The 14508-nt window shown below is 41.5% G+C and overlaps 2 protein-coding genes across 5 annotated transcripts in view; one reads left to right on the top strand and one right to left on the bottom strand.

The window, feature by feature from the left end:
* gpr108 (G protein-coupled receptor 108) overlaps positions 1-2591 on the top strand; it is a 94944-nt gene extending 92353 nt beyond the window's left edge. For both annotated transcript variants that reach the window (XM_073069101.1, XM_073069100.1), the window contains exon 18: positions 831-2591. In XM_073069101.1, the coding sequence (XP_072925202.1) occupies positions 831-918 (88 nt within the window). In that variant the 3' untranslated portion in view covers positions 919-2591. The remainder of the gene's footprint in view (positions 1-830) is intronic.
* The window catches only part of rdh8a (retinol dehydrogenase 8a), a 96365-nt gene that overhangs the window by 28582 nt on the left and 53275 nt on the right, over positions 1-14508 (bottom strand). For 2 of the 3 annotated variants that reach the window (XM_073069104.1, XM_073069105.1), the window contains exon 7: positions 12352-13577. In XM_073069104.1, the coding sequence (XP_072925205.1) occupies positions 13350-13577 (228 nt within the window). In that variant the 3' untranslated portion in view covers positions 12352-13349. Of the gene's footprint in view, positions 1-12351; positions 13578-14508 lie in introns of those variants that run through there. The other variant, XM_073069106.1, reaches the window with a different exon arrangement.

Here is a 14508-nt window from a genome sequence, read left to right as displayed (position 1 = left end):
CACAGCATCTGCAGTGTACTTTGTGTTTCCTCAAAAAACTTTGCTGGCTGGCTGCCTGCTGTACCTTCAGGTAGACCGATGATCCGTATGTTCTTCCTCCTACCTCTGTTCTCAAGATCATCGATATGGTCAGACAAGCTTTGAACTTGCTTTTCTAGCGCCTGGATGTGGCTGTGGGCCTGATCAGTTACAGTCTTTACTGCGGAGTCTCGGCCCTCGGCCTCGGTCGTTCCTGTATCAAGATTTTTAAGCTCCAGTGTGTGGTTTTGGAGTGTTAGAGAGAGTGGACCCAGCTTCTCGTCAATCATTTTGGATATGTTCTCCTTAACTTCATGAATTACTTGACAGGAAGCAGGGTCCAACATGTTAGCATAACTAGTAACAGCTAGCTCCGCAGCCCCGGGTAAGTGCTCTGTAAAGTCCATCTTGGCCACCTTTTTAGTACTTTTCGATGGCATGGTGTTGAAGCAGCTCAAAAAAATATACTCATCAATGTTCGTGTCATTAAATCCGACACTTGAACATTTTTTAAAAAGTTGAAACGTTTAGGTTTATTTGCAAAATTATCAGTGTTGCAATGGTGAGCTCAGCAAAGCAGGCCTTTCACTGCGCCACCATCTGTATTTAATTAATATCCCATTTCAAAGAGAGCAGCCCACCTCCCCACCCACCACTGCGCCTGGATTATCAGGTGCACTGAGTAGTTAATGATTCCCTCATGAAGTTTTTTTTGACAGAACAACTTGTTCTGTACAGTATGAGCTGCCAGTGAATGTTTGTACAACTTATGATTTTTGTCAATAATTCTCCCAATACCTTGTCTCCACCAGGCTGACTGAGTCGGGTTTATTGGAAAGTGTAACCAAAGTGAAAAGGACACACAATGGACGCGAACAGATTCAAGATTCCTCAGTATGAAATCTGCCATCTTCGGACTGGTTGTTTCCATATCAATGAGGCCTTTTGCCTTTACCTAGAAATTGGGAGAAAGAACTGGCACAGGAATTTCCAGTGGGAAATTACTGGATCCTGTTGCAATTCCAGTTAGGTAACTGTTAGCAAATAAAATGGCTGATTTGATCTGTACATATGTAATACATATAAGATAAATCTTTCTATGATATTCTAGTGGGAAGTATTTTCTTTCTAAGCCTTTATGACCAAACTCGTAAGTAAGTGGAGGACAACGTTTTGTCACAGTAAACTTCTTTCACTGTTCACAACTGTTTAGCGTTGAAGTTTGTTTACTATGCTTCCACAAGAAAACCTCAGTGATTTTTTTTTAACTGCGAGCCAGTCCACTTTCTCAGCAGCACCTTGTGCTGTGTGTAACCTGTCATCTGCATGACCTTGTGTTTGAAGATGGCTTGGCCCAGTTATTATGTCGATAATTTGCAGCTGTAATTCTTGTATGGAAAACCTAACGAGAACCAGTATTGCAGCATGTAGACTTTATTTAATTCAATTATTTTGTACCTGGTACTGGTGATATCAATCCAGAAACAATTGGACCTTTTTTTTGATAGCTTATTTTTAATAATCTTATTTTGATTGTAGTGAAATGTTACTCTTTTGGGAGAGTGAGATTGGTGGCAGGTCCTGTTTTAAAAACATGGGACCCAAAACACACCATCTGAGGAGGGCAAGAAGTTACTTTTGAGCCCCAGACACGGAGGTGAGGTGCTATCTTTTTGCACAGAAGGTGACTTGTGGCTGAGTAGTAATTCTCTCCACCAGCTCAATGTTGCAACAGCTCTTTTGAACTCCTGATTTCCACAGGTTTGTATAAAGTTGACCCATTTTGTAATATTTTTCTTTGCAGTGCCTTTAGAGCAGTCCTGCAGAGAACTTTTGATTTTACTTTCCTGTGTTAGAAGGGGATTGAGATCTTGCATCTGGCTGCTGTGATAGGAATTGATAACTTGTATAAAATTTGATGTTTAAGAAAACTGTATGAGGGTATAAATATTTGTATGATATTCTTATGATCCCATTATAGAATTTGTATTTAAATAAATTTTGCTTTTAAATTAATGCTTAAAATAATGGGATTCTTGAACTATTCATAGCATTTTTTTTATCTCCCCATTTCTTTCTGTTACCCTGCATTATTTGCCCTCGTTTTTTTTGTACACCATCTGTTGGGCTCTTGTGCAGTCTCCCTCAGTCCACCTTTCTCATTACAGGTTCCTTTCTTTCTTTATGCCCATCTGGCATTTCTGGGCATCGATTGTTTTATGAGTTTAGGGTGGCTGCTGACTGTAAGCACAAGTGCCTTTTCCAGCACTATATCTCAATGCTTGCATAGGGACCAAGAAAGCTGTCTTCTCTGAGTGGAGAAGTGGCATCTCTGCAGCTATGCAAGTTGCTATAACGTTGTTGTGCATTTACTGAGTGCAGGTTTGTAGAGACCACATCAAAGCAATGATTATTGCCATAGTTCTCACCAGAACCCATTTTAATTTATGGAGCTCCAATCTATTGGGTTACTTGCTTGATGTATTTATTTTCTCCATAGAAATAAATTTATGCTTTGAAATGATTTGATGATGTTGTAATGAAATTTTTAATTAAAAAAAATTTGGATATAATTGGATTCAGACTTTCATAACTTCTGTACTGTGAGATGCGAGGTAAAATGAGACAGCAAATGCTGGAACGTGGTTTAAAGTCGCCCTGGATTGAGGAAAGGATTTTTTGCACTGGAAACCACTTCAAGGTCAAGATTTCAATCAGGGTTTCACAACTGGGGTCCACGAGAGATTGCGATTTTTTAAAAAAAACGTCTTTTAAACTATGCGCGATGGTAGTGTTCGCAGTGACGGAGCAGGTCTCTTAGCCCGGTACAGAAGTGCGGAGTAGGACTGTGTTTATTTCATTGTGTCCATTCTCAGTTTTTCACATGAGATAGGGGGAGAACATTTATAATTGGTGAGCACCATGTTGCACGGAGAGGAGGACGATAGGCTGATGAGCATGAAGTACATTTTCTGAACTTTGAACGGATTCACCCAGCTTGGGCTGTAACTTCAGCCTCTGCCTCCTGAATTACCTCCCCAGCTGCTGACTGACTTATGGGAGTGATCAACCTCCACCAGTGTAGGTGAAAATTGCGGGGACATTTTCATACTAAAGAAGGAATTTTTATGCCCTGTGATTCAACTGCTGGCCTACTGCTTCGCTGTGCAACGAAGGACATCTTTTTAAAGTCCTTCTTTATAATGAAAACTACTTATCAATGGGCTTTACATAGACTGGTGATCCAAAGTGTCCTGTTCCATTGTGGCTAGTCTGCAGCAAACAATTTACAAATGCAGCAATGGCTCCGGCAAAATTGAAAAAACACTTAACTACAAATCACAGCCATGAAACACGTAAAAGTACTGAGTATTTTAAATGACTGTTGGAATCTTGAAACAAAACAAAATTTGTTAATAAAGTCACAGCTTTAAAAAAAGTAAGTTCAGGATGCAAGCTATTCAGTAGCAGAACTTATTACCCCAAAAAGAAAAGGTCACATGGTGAGAACTTAATGCCAGCACGTAAAACTAAAGTGGATAGAATGCTAGGACAAGATGCACTATGAGAAATTGAAGAGGTTTCACTCTCAAACAGTACAATAAGTTGATGTAGTGATGATGTGTCACATGATGCTGAAGAGGTTTTGAGTGATAAACTGAAAAACAACAGCTTCTCTATCTTGGTTGTCCTAAACCAGGCGCATCCATTGTCTACTTAAACAGATAGAACCATTATATATTATTCTATCCAGGTTGATGAGTCAACAGATTTCACAAATAAATGTCATGTAGAATTTGTAAGATTTGTAAAATGGTGGAATTCAAGAATATTTTTTTCTGTTGCAAAGAGCTATCTGAAACGAGCAAAGGCCGAGATATATTTAATGTTTTGTCTTCATATCTGGAAACAAAAGGGCTGTCATGGAGGAACTGTTGGTATCTGTACTGATGGTGCCCCATCAATGGATGGCTCCATGAGAGGTTTCATTTTTCTTGTTCTTAACAAAAGAAAATCTTGATGATGTCACAACACACTGCTTCAGCATTGCAAAATAAATGTTTATGTTGTAAATGGCATTAATTAAAATCAATTTTCAACCTTTATTTCAATTAAATCTACCGAGCCTACCTTTAGAAAAATTAAATTCCATTTTGGCTTAAGCCAGTTATTTGAAAGAAATTTGTTGTTTGCCTTCATGTTTTCAAAATTAATGAAAGTAAAAGAAAGATTAATTTCAAGAAAAATAAGCTAAGCTTAACTACTTGTTTTATTTTCAAGAAAGGTTGGCTAAAAATTCAATCTCTACTCAAAAGAGCATTGACAATTATTTTTGTATTATTATGTCTACAACGTACTGATCACGCTAATGTGCTGTGAGCTGCAGATATAACTTTCAGGCAAGGGTTCCTCCAGGACAAAAAAGGTCGAGAAAGGCTGATTCAGATCTTTAGCTTGGAGTGTGGTATTGTCCCCAGCACTTGATTTTCTGGTGAATGGATGGTGTAGATCTTGTATAGTCTGAAAGTGTCCTGCAAGTCCCTGCATGTCAAAATGGTGGAGCGGATGTGAGGGGCCAAATAGCCTAATTCTGCTCCCATGTTTTATGGGCTTTTGATGCCAAAATGTGTGGTGACATTTGCAGACTGCTAATGGCACATCCTTGGGTGTGTTGGTTGTTACTGCAAATTATGCATTTCACTATGTTTTGTACTTTTTCAAAAAATACAGTGGATTCTGGTTACACGGTCATTCAGTTATTTGGTACAATTCTTAAAGAACAAAAATGAATCAGAAAATTAGTTGGTAGTCCCATTGTTTATTTGGGACACTATGCCGCTTAATTGAGACAAGGAGACTTGCCAAATAGTTTCTAACTAGTGTCAGTCTCGTGAACTCGCGTGGCCATTGAGCACAACACCATGCTTAGAGCGAACAGTTTTTAAATAGCGTAAGTTATGTATGTTTATGTTCAAAAAGTAGTGATTTTTGCCAATGATAGTTCGTGAGAAATGAGCAGTAAGACAATTGAAAATGGTTTTGCTCACTGGGGTTTCAACTGTTTGGGCTTGGAGATGCCAGAAACAGCTGGGAATGAAAATGAACCAACTTCACTGCTTCAAAAAGTTGGGAACTGCAAAAAATTTAAAGATATCGACAATCATCTTGAATGTTACAATGAAAATGAAGATTTGGAGGACGCACACATACCTATTCGGGCCTAAAGATTTAATTGCTGTAGGGGATTTCTTACTCTTGTGGGTTAACGTGTTTCCTGACAGGATGAGGGTCACTGCTTGTCAGGTGAGACTTGGGGCTGTGAAACAATCTGAGCTTCTGAAGCCTCCTCCGTGGTGCTTGGAAGGACTGCAGGAAGTGGCTCTTGCACCTCTGACTACTTTCCTTCTCTCCCCCACCCCCCAACTGATTGATTTGCCGCCTCCAGATGATAACTGATGTAGAAGAGTGGTCCAGTTCCAATCTTAATCTTTGCAAATACACACTTTTGATCACCTCTGTAGTCTTTTGCCAGAGCCGTTTGTCCAGAAGTGAAACATCAAACTTCCTAATTGATGAACCTTCAATTTGTCTCAGCTGTTTATCCTACATATGCCTGAGATTGGGGTTTGATGAGATCCAATTGTGAACATGAGGGACAACAGTATAGATGATGAGTTGGTTGTGGAGTGTACTGCACCATGATTTGCAAGGAGGAAATTAGAGAGCTGATTCAGTGTCAGTGTAGTGTGTTCTGCTGACATTGCTTGCAGTTCACCCTTTAAACTTTGGACAAATGTTTCCATCAAACTGATTGGTACTGTGAAATTAATGTGTCTTAATCCATTTATTTTCAAGAATGACTAAAATTGTTCCACAACAAACTGTGGTCCATTGTCACTCACTAAGTGTTCTGGGACACCAGTCCTCGAGAAGACCATAAGACATGGGAGTAGAATTAGGCCATCTGGCCCATTGAGTCTGCTCCACCATTCAATTATGGCTGATCCTTTTTTTCTATCTCCTCCTCAACCTCAGTTCCCAGCCTTCTCCCCATAACCTTTGATGCCATGTCCAATCAAGAACCTATCAATCTCTGCCTTAAGTACACCCAACAGCCTGACCTCCACAGCTGCCTGTTGCAACAATTTCCACAAATTCACCACCCATTGGCTAAGGAAATTTCTCTGCATCTGTTTTGAAAGGGCACCCCTCTATCCTGAGGCTCTGCCCTCTTGTCCTAGACTCTCCCACCATGGGAAACGTCCTTTCCACATTTACTCTATCTAGGCCTTTCAACATTTGAAAGGTTTCAAAGAGATCCCCCTCATCCTTCTGAATTCCAGCAAGTACAGACCCAGAACTGTCAAATGATCCTTGTATGATAACCCTTTCATTCCTGGAATCATCTTTGTGAACCTCCTCTGAACCCTTTCCAATGCCAGTACATCTTTTCTTAGCTGAGGAGCCCAAAACCATTCACAATGCTCAAGGTGTGAGGCCTCATAAAGGCTCAGCATCACAGCCCTGCTCTTGTATTCTAGACCTATTGAAATGAATGCTAACATTGCATTTGCTTTCCTCACCTCTGACTCTACCTGCAAATTAACCTTTAAGGAGTCTTGCACAAGGACTCCCAAGTCCCTTTGCATCTCAGATTTTTGGAATTTTTTCCCCGTTTATAAAATAGTCTGCACATTTATTTCTACTACCAAAGTGCATGACCATGCATTTTCCAACATTGTATTTCATTTGCCACTTTTTTGCCCATTCTAATCTGTCTAAATCCTTCTGCAGCCTACCTATTTCCTCAACACTACCTGCCCCTCTACCAATTTTCGTATCATCTGCAAACTTGGCAACAAATCCATCTATTCCAAAACCTAAATTATTTATATACAACATAAAAAGAAGTGGTCCCAACACCGACCTCTGCAGAACACCACTAGTAACTGGCAGCCAACCAGAAGGGGTTTCATTCCCACTCACTGCCTCCTACCAATCAGCCAATGCTCTAACCATGTTGGTAACTTTCCTGTAATACCATGGGCTCTTAACTTGGTAAGCAGCTTCATGTGAGACACCTTGTCAAGGGTCTTCTGGAAGTCTAAGTATACAACATCCACTGCATCTCCTTTATTTATCCTACTTGTAATCTCCTAAAAGAATTCCAACAGGTTCATCAGGCAGGATTTTCCCTGAAAGAAACCATGCTGACTTTGTACTATCTTGTCCTATGTCACCAAGTACTCAACCTCATGCTTAACAATTGACTCTAACATCTTCCCAACCACTGAGGTCAGGCTAACTGGTCTATAATTTCCTTTCTGCTTCCTTCCTCCTTTCTTAAAGAGTGGAGTGACATTTGCAATTTCCCAGTCCACTGGCACCATGGCAGAGTCCAATGATTTTTGCAAGATCATTTCTAATGCCACCATATTCTCTAACACCACCTCTTTCAGCTTTTTGAGCACCTTCTCCCTTGTAAAATAGCTGCACCCACTTCTCTTCCCTCACAGCCTTCAACATCAGGCACACTGCTAGTATCTTCCACAGTGAAGAATGGCGCAAAATACTCACTTAGTTCATCAGCCAACTCCTTGTCCCCCGTTATTATTTCTCCTGTCTCATTTTCTAGGGTCCTATATCCACTCATTTCTCTTTTATTTTTAACATACTTGGAAAAACTTTTACTATCCACTTTGACATTATTTGCTAGCTTGTTTTCATATTTCATTTTCCTTCTAATGATTTTTTAGTTGCTCTCTGTAGGTTTTCAAAACCTTCCCAATCCTCTATCTTCCCACTAGTTTTGCTTTGTTGTATGCCCTTTCTTTTGCTTTTACAATAGTTTTCACTTACCTTGTCAGCCACAGTTTTACTATTTTGCCATTTGAGTACTACCTCATTTTTGGAATACACATGTCCTGCACGTTTCTCACACACCATTGCAGCTCTGCTGACATTCCTGTCCTGAGATGCTGAAGAAGCATCTCAGGACATAAACAGTGTATGGGGCTGTAATGGAGGTTATTAGCTGCATCCACAAGTACCTAAAAATTTATGCCCATGAATGACCCAGCAAAATCCACATGAACCCTCTGCCAAGGCAACGCAGGCCATTCCCAGGGATGGATGGGGGCTCCTTTAGGCATCTTCTGGACGAGTTGGCAACATGAACAGTGTATCTGCTGGTCAACCCTAAGCCCCAGGCAAAGCTTTCAGCCAAGGCTTTCATTTTGACTACGCCTGAATGATTGGCATGTAGTCCTCCAACAATAGCTGTCAGCTCGGATGGTACAACTCTCAAACGCACCTCTATCAAGGGCAATTTCATCCCAGCGCTGGTAAAATTGGGGGAACTGGAGTTTCTGCTGCTCTTTCCAGCTCTTTTGGATGGCCATGTAGACATGAGATAGTGTAGGTTTTTTTCTGGTTTCCCTTTGAATCCACTCTGAATCAAATAGGGAGACTTTCGATTCACATTAGAGAGGTTATATTATGATGAGTGTCCTCTTTTTGAAGGTATTTCCTTTTCCAACTGTAAACAGGACAATCCATCAGCATTTCCATGATTAGCTGTCCTCTTGAATTCAATCTTGTAATTGCATCCTCCAAGAAACAGCCCTTCCATAGATTGAAAATGGACACCAATAGTTGATGATCAGTAGTGAGGGTAAACTCTCTCCCCATACAAGTACAGATTGAAATGTTTTACACCCCATACCAAACTCAAGGCCTCTCTGTCAATCTGCGTGTAATCTTTTCCTTCAGCAGTAAATGAGTGTGATGTACGTGACATGACTACACCTATACCATAGCGTGAGGCATCACAGGCAATCCTCACTGGATGAAGTGGATCACAATGTGTGACTACAGTGTCTGCCATCACCGTTTCCTTTACTTTTTGAAAGCCACCTCCTACCGTTTTGTCCACTGCCATTTCTTCCTGATTGTAGTAATGAGTTTGGCAGGAGTCTGATGGAGTAATTGACAAATACTAAAAAGGTAGGCCTCAGCAAAATCTACTTTGCTAAAGTGTTTTCCTCTGGAAATGTTTACTGAGATATTCTCAATACTGGGCAGAAGGTATTGATCTATTTTCAGTACTAGGTTGATGGCAGCCTTAGAATCACCACAGATCCTGACAGACTCGTTCTTCTTGGCTACTAGGACCACTGATGTTGCCCACGGGCTCCACTCAACCTTGGAAAGAATTCCCTCCATGTAATCTGGTTTACTAGATACTTTATCACAGATGCTATAAGGAACCAGACAGGCTTTGTAAAGCTTGGGTGGGATGTTTTAAATTTAACACAATTTCAGACATCCCACCTCTCCCGGAAGTTCCATATTGATAGTGGCTCCCTGATGCCCACAAATTATATACAATATCCTGGAAATCGATTTCTTTTGAGAGGGAGCATCCTGATAGGTCTACTTAGCACAAAGAGAGACCAATCAGTTTTCTCTGTGGGCAGGCTTTACAGTCGACCTCAAAAATAATGACAGTGTTGCTCGCTGTACTGTTTGCAACAGTGACTTTTCTATTGCCTGTGGTGGGTTAAATTCAGATTCAGATTCAGTTTATTGTCATTTAGAAACCACAAATGCAATGCAGTTAAAAAATGAGACAACGTTCCTCCAGAATGATATCACAAAAGCATATGACAAAACAGACTACACCAGAAAATCCACGTAACGTTTGGCAATCCCCAGTCCAGAGTCCGGAAAGGCTGCTGCGTATTAATATCGCGCTACCGTCTTAGCACGTTCCCCGGAAAGGAGCTCCAAATCCACCAGACAAACAAGACCAAAAACTAAAGCTACAAGACCTGCACAAAACCATACAGTTACAACAGTGCAAACAATAGCATAATTGATTAAAAAAAAACAGACTATGGGCACAGTAAAAATAGTCCAAAGATGTTAAAGGACTATAAGTTCAAAAGAAATCACCACACAGTTTCCACAAGTCCCCAGGGTCCCAACAGACTCGCCATCCCACGCTGGCGGCAGAAGGGAATACCCCCGCTATGGACTTCCACGGCGCCGCCTGACTCAGCCTCGTGGACGCAGCACACACCGAAAGCGACCTGACCGCAGCAGACTCCGCATCCGTCGAACCTCCGAGCCGACGACCATCCCCTCCGGCACAGCTTCTCCAAGCACCATCCTCTGCCGACCGTATTAAGATGGCCCCGCCAACGGCCATTGGCAACACGACCCCGAGGACTGCGGGCCTGTTCTTCCTAGCAGAGTCCCGGACCTCACAGCAGCAGCAGCAACGAAGAAGGTCTTCCTGGAGATTTCCCAATATTCCTCCGTGCTCCCACATCCATTTTCAATCGATTATGATTGCACACGGCACCCCACTTCACAAATAACAGATAATCAGCTCCAGAGTGGCCACTGCAAGCTGTGTCGCGCCGCCATCTTGGTATATGTTGAGGTGAGTTTAACAGGTGTCATTTGTTCATTAGCATAGCTAACATTATTTAAACTAGCTGGTTAGCTGCTAAGGAGCAACTCTTATTGATGTCCTACGTGATGAGGCCAAAGTCCCTGTAGACTTGCTTAATGTTGTAATAGAATGAAAAAAGACTCCATGATAATATATATAAGTACGTATTTTAATGTCACATTTTCTGCATATACCAAACTTGGTTTACCGATTAGACAAAATCACTAAACAAAGTATTACATACACCCTTGGAGGTCGACCGGGGGGGGGGGGGAGGTGGGGCAGGGGGCTACCTCCCTGAAATGAGTTTTCGCAGGGTGGGATGTCTGTAATTTTACCCTTGTTATGTTTGAGTTCTCCAATGCCATCCCTGAACCAGGTTTGCTTTAAAAAGCGGCTGTATCCGAGAATCGGGAGACATTCAGCGACTAGCTCAATGACTGTCTCAACTTTGATTCGCAAATTAAAGTTTAACCCTTCTTGAAGAATCTTCTGCGTCTCCTGGTCATTTGAAAAGCACGAAAAACCACGACACGAGAAGGCGTACAGGAGTGACATAAAGCAGCTGGTTGAGTGGTGTCACAACCACAACCTTGCACTCAACATCGGGAAAAGTAAGGAATTGATTGTGGGCTTCAGGCAAGGGGAGTCGAGGGAACACACAGTCCTCAGCGAGGGATCAGCAGTGGAAAGGGTGAACAGTTTGAGATTCCCAAGTTTCAGCTCCTCTAAAGATCTATCCTGGCCCTAACATACTGACGCAATTACAAAGAAGGCATGACCGTGGCTATATTTCATTAGGAGTTTGAAGAAACTTGGTATGTCACCAAAGACCCGCAAGTTTCTACAGATGTGCTGTGGAGAACATTGCATCACTGTCTGGCATGGAGCAACCACTGCCCAGGATCAGAAAAACCTGCAGAAAGTTGGAACCTCAGCCAGCTCCATCGTGGACACTGGCCTCCCAAGCATCGAGGGCCCCTTCAAAAGGGTGGCATCTGTCCATCTGTCATTCAGGACCTCCATCAGCCAAGACATGCTCTCTCCTCATTACTACCAGGAGGAGGTATAGGAGCCTAAAGACAACCACTCAACATTTCAAAAGCAGCTGCTTCCCCTCCACGATCAGATTTCTGAATGAACACATGTACACTATCTCACTCTTTTTCTACTTATTTAGTTGAATTTTTTATATAGTGGATATTGTTTTTTTTAAATTGTGTACTCCAATGTTCTGCTACTGCAAAGCAACACATTTCACAGTATATGCCAATGTTATTAAACCTCATTCTTATTCAGTCTTGCTACATCTGAATACAGAAGATATGTAGGCAACCTTCAACCAGACACCCTCATCCCCTTGCTAGGATCAACTTTGTACTTCACGCCTGTATTTGCATTTGTTATCCCCACTGTTATCCATTCTTTCATGTTATCCATAATATCGCCAAACCCTTAAGCAATAATCCACTATGTGGTACTTCATGCAATGGCCTTGGAAGTCCAGTTATACTATAGCCACTGATTTGTCTCCTTTTACCCTATGAGTTACATCCCTGGGGGGAAAAGTAAGATCTACCTATCAACCCCTCTTCCCTTTTCCCCTAGTCCACTGTCCTCACCTATCAGATTCCTCCTCCAGCCCTTTACCTCTTCTACCTATTACCTCCCAGCTTCTCATTTCATTCCACCCCCCCCCCACCCACCCTCACCTGGTTTCATCTATCACCTGCCATCGTGTACATCTTCTCCTTTCCAGTCCTGATGGAGTCTCAACCTGAAAGGAACATTGACTGCTTGTTCCCATCTATGGATGCTCCAACATTGTGTGTGTTGCTCTATAAAGATCTACATTAATCAGTCTAATCAGATTAGCATTTTAGGAAGTTTATTTCAATAGTTGTGTTGATTCACCAGATCCTAAAGTTCAAACAAACTGCCTGTAGCATTTAGAATTCCAATAGTTGAGACACGAGAGACTGTTGCTCTATGGAATAAAATCTATGTAATCTACTCAGATTAACATTTTAGGAAGTTTAGTGTTGTGTTAATTCAGATCCTAGATTTTAACCAAATTGCCCATAGCATCAAAAATTCCAGTAATTAAGAGACCAGAGATAGCAGACATGCTGAAAGCTGGAGCAACGATCAATTTGCATCTATGGGAGGGAAGGAATAAATAGTCAATGTTTTGGGCCAAGATCCTTCATCACCTTTTAATTTCTTTCCATAGATGCTGCCTGATCTGCTGAGTTCCTCCAGCATTTGGTATGTGTTGCTCAGGATTTCCAGTATCTGCAGAATCTCGCGTCCATGAAAAGGAATTGTTTGAATGGTTTCAACCCAAACTATCGACGATTCCTTTCTTCCTACAGATGCTGCCCAACCTGCTGCTTCCCTCCAGCAGATTTTTTACTTTACTCTTACGAAGAAATTTACTGTCAATATTTTGTCACCTTTGTAGAATTCATATATAATATCTATTTACGTAAGCACTAAAAAACTTGAACATTTTGCACAGAAATACAAAAGGCAATGCCACTATAGATGGACATGGGGAGGATGCTTCCTATCGTGAGGGAGTCTAGGACCAGAGGACACAGTCTCAAAATACAAGGACATCCCATTAGAACAGAGATGAGCGGGAATTTCTTTAGCCAGAGGGTGATGAATCTGTGGAATTCATTGCAACAGACGGCTGTGGAGACAGTGTCATTGGGTTATTTAAAGTGGAGGTTGACAGATTCTTGATTTGCAAGGGCATCAAAGGTTATGGGGAGAAGACAGAAGTGTGGGGTTTAGAGAGATACTAAATCAGTCATGATGATACTTTGGTATGTCCTGAAAGCTAATTTCTCACATTTTTTTGTCAGTCTGGTGAAACTGCCCTATTACGGAAGCAGGTGCATGTGACAAGCCTGAGGAAGTTCAAACTTATCTTGAAGAGAGTTCCATGATTAAAAAGCAGGTTGTAAAAACTTCGAACAGACAGATTTCCCGTATTGTCAGCATACTTCATTGCCGTCAACGGTGTGTAGAGCATGTTGGTCTGGTAACGAAATACTGGTTGTTCCATTTTTATCACTTTGATGGTCGCCTTGTGAACAAAGGAAATAAGTGAAATACAAAAATTATTGATTATCCCGGTCAATGATCACTTTTCCAACTACGGTACCTTTATACTAGAACAATTTTAAACCTCTTCCACACGTCGACCATCATTAACTTTTATTTCAGCCAAAAGCAATGAGGTATTTCTTCTGAAAACTCAGCAGGTCAGGCAATGTGAGAACTGAGCTGAGGAGCATAATGTTATCAAATACTTTTCGGAACTGCCCAAGGGTCTCAAGCCTGAAGCGTTAACTAATTCCCTAGATTGGAAGCCTGGTCACTAACCAGAGCAAGGTTTAGGCTCCAAACCACCAGGGGGTCAGGAGCATGAGCAGGTTTACAGCCAGAACCAAGGCTCCCTTAATTCTTTAGGTTGACAGGAAAATTGATCATGCTACTGCATATCAAAAAAAATTTGATGTTTGAATGTTAATGAGTAACATTGAATGGTCCAGAAAGTGTTAGCCCAACACTACCAGTTAGTTTTACTGTACTCATTTAAATACGGAGAATTATACGTTGGACCTGGAGGCTGGTGGGGTGGTAGGTGAGGACAAGGGGAACCCTATCCCGAGTGGGATGGCGGGCGGATGGGATGAGAGCAGATGTGCAGGAAATGGGAGAGATATTCATTATTCATGCTATTAATTATTCATTATTAATGCTATTCATTATTGTTGAAAAGTGTACTCAGGCATCCATCTGGGTAATGCTAGAATAGTTGTCTGTGCCTTTAAGTGGAGGTGGTGACGTCATTACGCACGCGCAGGATAGTGGGGAAACCATTTTATTTTCTGTTGCCAAATCAAGTTCCCCCAGAGTTATTGGGCTTGGTGAGGAAAGGTGAGCATTAATTTACAATATCCATGTGAATTCATTTATGCTTGTTGACAAATCGAGAATATCGGTAATTTGAC

Source organism: Hemitrygon akajei, chromosome 16 (assembly GCF_048418815.1).
Source record: "Hemitrygon akajei chromosome 16, sHemAka1.3, whole genome shotgun sequence".
In the NCBI taxonomy this organism is placed as follows: domain Eukaryota; kingdom Metazoa; phylum Chordata; class Chondrichthyes; order Myliobatiformes; family Dasyatidae; genus Hemitrygon; species Hemitrygon akajei.
Note: the sequence above shows the minus strand (reverse complement) of the source record. Positions and strands in the feature narration are given on the sequence as shown.